The 10,125-nt window shown below is 50.2% G+C and overlaps 1 protein-coding gene across 1 annotated transcript in view; it reads left to right on the forward strand.

Moving 5' to 3' along the window:
- Ackr3 (atypical chemokine receptor 3) overlaps positions 1-5,860 on the forward strand; it is a 12,009-nt gene extending 6,149 nt beyond the window's left edge. The window contains exon 2 of the mRNA XM_031368376.1: positions 3,987-5,860. Coding sequence (XP_031224236.1) covers positions 4,013-5,101 — 1,089 coding nt within the window. The 5' untranslated portion in view covers positions 3,987-4,012 and the 3' untranslated portion in view covers positions 5,102-5,860. The remainder of the gene's footprint in view (positions 1-3,986) is intronic.
- Positions 5,861-10,125: the final 4,265 nt, after the last annotated feature.

Genomic DNA, 10,125 nt, shown 5'->3' on the forward strand with positions numbered 1-10,125 from the left:
CCCCCCACTGGCCTTCACTTTCAGATTTCTCTGAGAGCTTTGTCCAGGACTGGAGTCTAAGAATCATGGGTGGACGTCCCTCAGTTTGCTGTGTCATGACTCTGTTTTTGTCAAAAAGGCCAAAGGTCATTTGCTGAGGGATAAGGAAGTAACGGAGGAGGGCTCTTTCCTTCATCGAGGGGCAGACATCGCCAGGGTTAAGAGGACACACACCTGATGTCTTGCATAGGTGCTGTGCCTGCAGACCACACCTAGGTGACACGCAACTTCTGGCGTCCCCAAGAAGATGGATTGTCCTGCTGCCATTGGCTCTTTTCTGGAATCATTCTTATTTGCTTCTAAAACTTAATGCATGAAAGATGTTTCAAGTGACAGAGGCCAGGCTGTGGGTGGCCCTTTGACATCTTCACTTTTGTTTTCTTTCATCGCTTGTTTGAGGCAGAAAGGGTGTGGTTGCTGCCTTCTGCCCTGGTCTCCAGGAGCCTTCGGTAGCAGGGAGGGGACATCCAATTAGGGGACAGTGGTCAGGACACGGTTCTCTGCTCCTGGACTGTGCACTGCCCGCTGTAGGTGACTGGTACTTACAGCGCCAAGAGGAGTCATCAGCTCTATCCTTCAGAATGGGATGATAACAGCTCCGCCCCTGCCTGAGACTTTCCACAGTGCCAAGGAACCTCAGAAGTAGGAACAGACAGGAGGCTGGAATCTAGACCTGCCCCTGAAATACCACAGTGATTCTGGGACCCGACGGTCATGAAACCAAGGTTCTTTTCCCAATGGTAAAAACCAAAGTGCTGGATGGGGGGGGTTCTCAAGCCCCTGCTGCTGTCCGCTGCTTTTCTAGAACCCAAGAGAAGCTGGGATTGTCAGGTGCACATGAGAACGAGGGTTGTTCTGCAGGGACAGTGGAGGGATTCGGAAGGTAGATAACTTCTCCTTCTGTCCCCTGCACTGCATGAGGCCTTCGTGGACCTTTGCCAGCACTAGGCATGCCTGGGCACTGAAGGCAAGGGAGGTGGGAGTGAGGGGCTGCCTCCTAGCATGGAGAGAACAGGAGGACGTGTTCAGGACCCAAGGTCAAGCTATCTAGGCTTGGGGCCAGTTCTTTCTTTTGGCTTTCAGCCTCTACGACTGGCTACTAAAGTCATAGTTTGGATTAGTAGGTCAAGGACAGGCTCACACCACTGCCAGTCAAGCATCCTCTGGTCCCCATTGTTGTACTTCCTTTATATAATGTAGGCCCAGGATGGTCATTTATCCAACCTCTGATGCTCTCTAGAGACTTTGGGTTGTAGTAGACTGAAAGGTTCTGTCCAAGAGTCTCTTGTAGTCCAGGCTGGACTTCTTAGGTAGCTGAGGATGACCTTGAACTCTCCATCTTCCTGCTTCCACCTCCTGAGTGCTGCACTTATAGATGCGTGTCACCCTGTGTCTTATTTTAATGTAATAGAATAAGAGGAGAAAAGGATCTTTGCCCTGGACTTGTGCATGACAGAATTCTTGCTTTGGTTTCTTCCCAGTCACGAGTTCAGAGTGGAGAGTCAGTGCCAGTGCCAGTGTGTGCATGCGTGTATGTGTGTGTGTGTGTGTGTGTGTGTGTCTATCTGTCTGTCTGCCTGCCTGTGTGGGATGTCTGTGTGTATGTGTGTGGTATGTCTGTGTATGCGTGTGAATGTGTGTGTGGTATGTATGCCTATCTGTGTGTGTGTCTGTCTATGTGTGTGTCTATCTGTATTGTGGTATGTGTGTTTGTGTGTGTCTCTGTGTGTCTCTGTGTCTGTCCATCTGTGTGTGTTTCTGTGATATGTGTGTGTATATCTGTGTGTGTGTGTGGTGTGTCTGTGTATGTCTGTGTGTGTGTCTGTGTGTGTCTGTCCATCTATGTGTGTGTTTCTGTGATGTGTGTGTGTATATCTGTGTGTGTGTCTGCGTATGTCTGTGTGTGTGTGTGTCTGTATGTGTAGGAGTGCTAGGCAACTTGGGGTTAGCACTCTTCCCAGAGGCTAGTCTAGTAAGTCAGAGAGACCCCATCTTTTGGAAGGCACTCTTCTGGTGCAGCCCAGACAGCTGGTTCCTCTTGTAGTTTTCAGGACTGGAATTTAGAACAGAACTGGCACCTTCTAAAGTGCATGGGCCCAGGGTCCATGTGCCAGGCCATCTCTGAGGACCAGCATCCTCTCCTACCATGGAGATCCTCTGAATGGGTTGGGGGTAGAGCTGTCATAGAAGGCTAGATCTTCCATCAACAGCTGAGGACACAGAGTCTAGTTAGGTTACCAGGAAGCCCCCTCAGAGCCTATAAGCGGTCTTCTATAGCTGGGATTTAGGAGTGGGTCACCTGCTGTAGGTTGGGGACTTAGGGTGATCATGGGTGGCATTAGATGTCATCCCCTTTCAAGATCCCACTGCTGTTGTCTTGAAAGAGATTGCCCTCTGACTAGCTGTCCTCCACCAGCTCTTGACTTCCCTTCTGCTGGCTTCTTCACACTCCTAGGGGCACATTGCTGGCATTCTAGTTAGTGAGGCCGGGCTTTCCTAAAGGGGATAATTGGCCTTAAACTGGACAGTCGTCTCCTCTCTCAACCTGGAAGGTGCTGGAGGGGAAGTTTTGTGGAGTAACTGCTGCTTTCCAAACTCTGGGTTGTGCCCTCCGTCCTGGGGCAGCAGTCACAGGGCCTTAAATCTTAGCTTAGACATGACTGAGAAGCCATAATTCCAACCCAGGAATGTGCAAATCCTGGATTTGGTTTTTTCATACCTTGAGGTTAGCCACCGAGGCACTGACCCACTAACTGCTGTCCCGTGGGAGTTCTCATGTGTAACCTGGAGTCCATCCCAAGTGAACCTGAAAGACGAGCTTGGCTCTGTTTCAGCCATCACCAGTGATAGATGTTATCACATGACGGGATGCCCCTCCAATCTAGTCATGCAGTGTGGGTGGAGGGGGATGACAAGGGCAATTGTCCCAGACCCATGGACAGATGGGCAATAGAAGACAGCTCTGGCAGTTCCAACAGTGTATGTGGAGAAATCGCCCCAGGCAAAGTGCTACCCTGGAGCCAAATTCTCACTAGGTGTGACGTGATGACAGCTAAGAGGGTTGGGCCTCAGGTCAGGCAGGTCAGCAGGGATGTCAATCAACGGAACTCATCAACCCTCCAGAGATACAGCAGGTGGCTGGTGGTTTATGCACTTCCGGTTTTGGCTCACATGGCTCTTGAGTCAATTGAGTAAGCAAGGAACGGGAACCCAGGCGAAGGCAGAGAGCTGGAGGCAGCTGGCTGGTTGCCCTCGGTTGAAAACTTCCAGCAAGCCCTGAGTCTGCAAGTTTGAGGTACAATTGTATGGCAGGGCATTCTACACTTGCTGGCACTTGAGGGAGGCAGAGAACCCAGAGAGGATCCAGGTTGGCAGATGGATATTGTGAAAAGGGGCTAAAGAAACAGTGTCCCATTTTAAATGCAAATTGGGAGAGGATTGGAAGTGCTTCCATTAAGACACCAAAGTAGCATGCTTTTAATTCTCATGCCAGGAGCAAATCAACCCTGCCTCTCTTGGGAATGCCAGTAAAATGGCTCTGTGGACTCCTGCTGAGTACAGGCAGGCCATCAGCATTGCTGTGGCCAGGGCCCTACTGTCTGACATTTCTTTGGACCCTGTATCATGTTGATTTCACACCTAGGACACAGCCAAGCTGATACCTCGATAACACAGCCATGAAAAGCCATGGAAAACAAACACAGCCTCCCCCATGCCCACCCCTAGTACCGGGTAGTGGTCTCTGGGGTGTGTTTGATTTTCTTTCTTGCAGTCTAAGAGGGTTGTTTTCTTTTCTCCTTTCTTTGTAAAGACATCACAGAGCAAAAGCAAAATCCATGAGCACCCTCAGTGCCCCAGAAGAGTGCGTGGACTGAGGCCTGAGGTAGTGAACCTGTGAAATGAATTCCTAGTGAAATGATGATCTCTCCTGTTTGCCTTTGCTGTAGGTTACTGGGTCGCTCTCCTCAAGACCATGGATATGCATGTGTTTGACTATGCAGAGCCTGGGAACTACTCTGACATCAACTGGCCATGTAACAGCAGCGACTGCATTGTGGTGGAGACCGTACAGTGTCCCACCATGCCCAATAAGAATGTGCTTCTGTACACCCTCTCCTTCATCTACATCTTCATCTTCGTGATTGGCATGATTGCCAACTCTGTGGTGGTCTGGGTGAATATCCAGGCTAAGACCACAGGCTACGACACACACTGCTACATCTTGAACCTGGCCATTGCAGACCTGTGGGTCGTCATCACCATTCCTGTCTGGGTGGTCAGCCTTGTGCAGCATAACCAGTGGCCCATGGGTGAGCTCACGTGCAAGATCACTCATCTCATTTTCTCCATCAACCTCTTCGGGAGCATCTTCTTCCTCGCATGCATGAGTGTGGACCGCTATCTCTCCATCACCTACTTCACCAGCACCTCCAGCTATAAGAAGAAGATGGTACGCCGTGTTGTCTGCATCTTGGTGTGGCTGCTGGCCTTCTTTGTGTCTCTGCCTGATACCTACTACCTGAAGACGGTCACATCTGCTTCCAACAACGAGACCTACTGCAGGTCCTTCTACCCCGAGCACAGCATCAAGGAGTGGCTGATCGGCATGGAGCTAGTCTCTGTCATCTTGGGTTTTGCTGTCCCCTTCACCATCATTGCCATCTTCTACTTCCTGCTTGCCAGAGCCATGTCGGCATCAGGGGACCAGGAGAAGCACAGCAGCCGGAAGATCATCTTCTCCTACGTGTTGGTCTTTCTGGTATGTTGGCTGCCGTACCATTTTGTGGTTCTGCTGGACATCTTCTCAATCCTGCACTACATCCCATTCACCTGCCAGCTGGAGAACGTGCTCTTTACAGCGCTGCACGTCACCCAGTGCCTGTCTCTGGTGCACTGTTGTGTCAACCCCGTGCTCTACAGTTTCATCAACCGCAACTACAGGTACGAGCTGATGAAGGCCTTCATCTTCAAGTACTCAGCCAAAACAGGCCTCACGAAGCTCATCGATGCCTCCAGAGTGTCAGAGACAGAGTACTCTGCCCTGGAACAGAATACCAAGTGATCACTCTGCAGAGGCGCGGGGACGTGCGTGTCGCAGGGGGGGTGGCTGGGCCCTATCGTTTCTTCAAGAAAGCAATGTAGCTTTGGGTCTGTTTGCTGGAGTAGTATGAAGAGGAGAAGGCGTGTGACCATGACTCCTGTCTCTCTTTCTCCAGCCAAGATGGCTGTCACCCGGATGCTCATCCTGACAGTTCGCAGCGGGCAGGGCTGCGGTGCGCTGTGCTGTGCGGCCAGAGCTGTGTCTCAAAGCCAGCACCAGGACATGTGTACAATAGAATCTTCTGTGTTTCTTCAAGTTTTTACTTGGTGACTTTTGTATTTAAGTTTTAAGACTTTATTTTCTCACTATGGATGTCCCTTATAAATGTATTTGAAAGCTAAATATATTTTAAATATTGTATGGGAGGTGTAAGGCTGTTGTATTCAGACCATGTAGGCCTCAGACTAGCTGGACTTGAGTTTTGACTAAGGATGACATTAATTGTTAGCTGATTTGAAATTATATATATAGATATAAATATATATAAATATATAAATTTATGCCAGTCTCGGCTGAAAGGTTTTATTTACAATAGTTTTATATCTGTGCGGTGTTTAATGCCGGCATAGCATATGGAACAAAAACTGCCCAGCAATGCAGTTTGTGACATGAACCGTATTGTAGAGTCACATTTCGGGCTGCAAACCGGTGCACAAAGGAAACAGAGGCTTCTCTCAATTTGTAAGTTATTTTTTTAATAAAGATTTTTGTTTCCTAGAACCACATGCGTGCTTCAGTTTTGAAAACATGCTTGGACTTTGGATGGCATGTGTGGTAGGAACGAATGGAAATACATGTCAGACACACACAAGAAGAATCATATGTTCCACGAGAGAGAACCACCCAGAGAGGCCGACCGTGGAGCCTGGGTGGATGGATCCCAGCGGCACCTGAGCAGGGTGGGTGCTAGTCCTCTGTTCCTGAAGGAACCTTTTTAAGAACATTTGAGTTCAGGGGAGAATGAGCAAGCCTGGGGTAGGTGCAGTTCAATGGCTGTTGAGGGAAATTTGCCGTAAAAAAGGTGCGCTGCCCACTGTGTACCCAGGAAATCATGTCCTTATCTTAACACCTGCCTGCCATCTTCCCCAGCCACATGGCCATGAGGGTCTGAGGGTTTGACATTCGGTGTCAGTGAGCCGTGTATGCTGTGTGACTCCCCAAGCACAAAGCATTGTGCTTTGCATTGGGACTTCAGGCCCAAGCATTCTGGGGGCAGTGGCAGGTGGATCTCTGTGAGGTTGAGGCCAGGGCCAACCTGATCTACATAGTGAGTTCCGAGCTAGCAGGACTATGCAGTAAGTCTGTGTCTCAAAATGGCTTTGGATCCCTCCTAAGGGAATGCAGGGTGTAAGCAAGTTCCTGGCCTGAGCTTTCATTTATGCGACGATGAGTCTGAAAGTGTCCTTTAGAAGTGAGGGATTCCCCTATCACTGATTCTCCACGGAGCTCAGGGAACACTAGGTGAGTGTTCGAGGCAGGAGCTCAGAGCTAGGCTGGCTCCCAGAGCTGCCTTGACCAGTTCTGGCTCTGAGGATAACCTGTGTGGGGGCTGCTAGCCCATGCCCAGATAGATCAAAGCCAGAAGCTCTAATCTGAAGAGCCTGCAGCTGCTCTTCTGTGGGAAAGCCCCTGTGCATGTGGGCTTCCCCCCATCCACAGCCAGCGGCCGTAAAGGTCCCCAGGGGCATGTTGACCATGTCAGTTGCAGGGTACCAATATCCTGTAAAGGGCTTCATCCCTGAGAATTTTACCCTAGGGCTGTAACTTGCATTAATACCTGCTGCATCCTTTGGTGTTTGAACAACTGGCCCTGATCCATAGGACAGTCTGCTGTTATTGTTAAGTAGCAATAATACACACCGTGAGATAATATAACAACAGGTAAATTTATCGACAAGGGGGATAATAAGGAAAAATGGCCAGGCAAAGTCAGGGAAGATTCCAACCCAGTGTGGGTCTCTAACAATGAGCAGGGACCTCACGTCAGCTCTGAGGGTCCAAGTGGTTCAAATGAGCAGAAACCCTTCCCCAAACAGTAAACTCAAGGGGCAGGTGGAGTGGGAGGGGAGAGGCTTGTAGCTCAGCCCTCCCTTCAGTGGAAATACTCAACATAACTCACCTCTAGCTTTGAGCATCCGAGGGCTCCATGGGCCACAGGGGACCTCCTGCTTTTGTCTAGAACACTGGCTAAGTCATAGGCGGCTGTCCCTTGCTGGGTTGGGTAGGGGTCCTTGACCACGCCTGTCCATGATGAGGCATGCTATGCCTTGGTCCACAGGCAGGCCTCCTGTGTCAGCCTCAGCCCAGTAACTCTTGCTGCAAATCCATTGTTCTACAGGACCCTGGGGATGCTGGTGGGACTTCTTGGTCCTTTCTACTTTTTTTTTTTTTTATAGCACTCTTTGCCAAGGGGCAGTCAACTAGTTGTCTCCTCACACTCTGAGATAAGGAGAGGACAGAGCGAGAAGGCCTGCCAGCCTGTGCCTTTTCACCAAGGACATTTTTTTATTCCACGCCTCCCTAACCCTGCCACCGCTGGCAAGAGTTTCTTGACACATGTCAAGTCAGCTGTCTACAGGGTACAGGCACCACCTCCATCTCAGAGATGGCGAAGTGACTGAGGTCTCTCTTTATTTCTACAAAACCCCCCTTCTTTGTCACCCTGGAGTTTCCAAGACCTGCTATCCATACTCCAAGCCTGGCCTTAGGCTTGTGCAGCGCCTTTCCTGAGGCACTGTGGGAGAACGGAGAACCAAGAGGTGTAGAATGTACTCCAGGGAACGGGTCATCCCTTAACATGGAAAGAATATTCTGCCCCACTCTATACCTGTGAGCATGGGGGAGGCAGAAGGAAGGTTGGTCAGGGGTGGATATGGGGCAGGACTTGGCAGGAAGAGGGAAACCAAGAGACCCTGATTTTCCTTAAATCTAGACTCCAGAGGCCCAGGAATTCTGTCACATGGTGTGCTTGCTAGTTTTATGTCACCTTGACACAAGCTAGAAGTCATTTTTGGGAAGAAACCACTTCAACTGAGAAAATGCCCGCACCAGACTGCCTTATGGGCAAGCCTGTGGCACATTTCTTTTGGGGGGGGTGGGTGTTGGTGATTGATATGAGAAATCCCAATTAACTTCGGGTAGTGCCATCCCTGGGATGGTGTCCCTGGGTGCTGTAAGAAAGCAGACTGATGTCCCTGAGTGCTGTAAGAAAGCAGACTGAGCCGGGCAGTGGTGGTGCACGCCTTTAATCCCAGCACTTGGGAGACAGAGATAGGTGGATTTCTGAGTTCGAGGCCAGCCTGGTCTACAGAGTGAGTTCCAGGACAGCCAGGGCTACACAGAGAAACCCTGTCTCAAAAAAATCAAAAAAAAAAAAAAAAAAAAAAAAAAGCAGACTGAGCAAGTCATGGAGAGCAAGCTGGTAAACATTTCTCTGTGACTTCTGCTTTCTGCCGTGAGTTCTTGTCCCGACTTCCCTCAGAGTTGGACTTCCCTGGAATTGGAAGCTGAAATGACCCCCTTCTTCACAAGGACAAGAGCCCTGACCATGACCCTTGGGACCCGCTCTCTTGGCTTCCTTAGTGGAGGGGAGATCTTTCAAAACATCAGCCTCCCAGCTTCCCAAAGTGTGAAAGCCACTTGGTGCCTTAACCAACCAGCGACACTTGGACTTTAGGAGGGACCTGTGGGGTGTGTCCCAGTGATCAGGAGAAAAGCAGCTTTTGCTACCTTGGTGCTTCTTCCAGGGAGCGAGAGTGTGTCCTGCACTCTCTGTCCCTGCCCTGGTAGGCCAGACGTTTCCTGTGTGGCAGGCAGTGCTTGTTACCGCTGCCCACCGTCGTGTTGTATGACGGGCTCCACCTGTCTTGATGCATAAACTACTTACTTTAAATGGGGCCTGGGCTTTCTGGAAATCAAGGACGATGGCTGACAGAGCCCTTGTCACCAAAGAACAGCACCTAACCACTACTCAGTGGCCCCACCACACTCATGTCACAGCTGTGTGAGTCAGGCTTGAAGCCATTGCTCCTGAGGCTTCTCGGGGCTTCTCTTAGAAGCAGCTGAAGGTGTCTGGTTTATTTACTAGGACTGGGAATTCTGCCTTCTGGGCTTCTCTCTGGGGATGTTCTGTAATGGGGGGGGTCCCTAGAGACACCCACCTAAGCCAAACATGATGCCTTTGAGCTTGGGAGATCTATGGACCTGCATAGGATGGGGTGGGAATGGGGTGGGAATGTCCATAGGGAGAGTGGCCATGAGACCCCAAAGTACCTACTTGGGTAGCAGGGTCTCACTTCTGAGCTCTATACTGCTTCTTTGTGGATTTTAGTCCTTCAGGAGGAATGGGTTCAAGGTGGGCCAAATATTTCAAAAGATCAGCCCTATACCTCCGAAACTCCTCTGCCCCTCTCTACCTAGATCTTCCAGCAAAGTGTCTTCTGCTCTGCTTTGGTGGGGTGTTTTCCTCCACCTTCAACCCCACCCCCACCAGTCATGACTCCAGGGATATACCATGCACACATGGTATGAAGCAAATCTGAGCAAGTTCTGATGGGGTATTGATACACCTGCACAATATAACTTGGCAATGTTTTATTGTGTTTGGGGTAGCTGGGAGGCCTGGGTCAGCCTTGGGTCAACCCTTCTAGGAATATTTACTTCTGGTACTCTGACTCTCATGCCCTCGCACACTTGAATACATAGGGCCACAGAAGGACTTGACCGGCCTTGCTACTGCTCCCCTACCAACGCACAAACAGACGTGGTTTCTGGTGTCATGTTTGGGATGAGCCGAATGATTTGAGGTACATCTCCTAGAAGGTGCTGGCCTGTGGTGGGGGCAGCCCTGGGAGTAGTCCAAAGAGCTGTCACTGTTTACCATGCAGGGGACTGAGAAAGGCTTGCACTTTGCTGAGCCCCAGTTGCTCTTCTGTAGCATTGGATGTGATTGTCCCCAATGGTAACTGGGATAACCAAACCATAAG

The sequence above is a fragment of the Mastomys coucha genome, unplaced genomic scaffold (assembly GCF_008632895.1).
Source record: "Mastomys coucha isolate ucsf_1 unplaced genomic scaffold, UCSF_Mcou_1 pScaffold14, whole genome shotgun sequence".
NCBI classification, from domain to species: domain Eukaryota; kingdom Metazoa; phylum Chordata; class Mammalia; order Rodentia; family Muridae; genus Mastomys; species Mastomys coucha.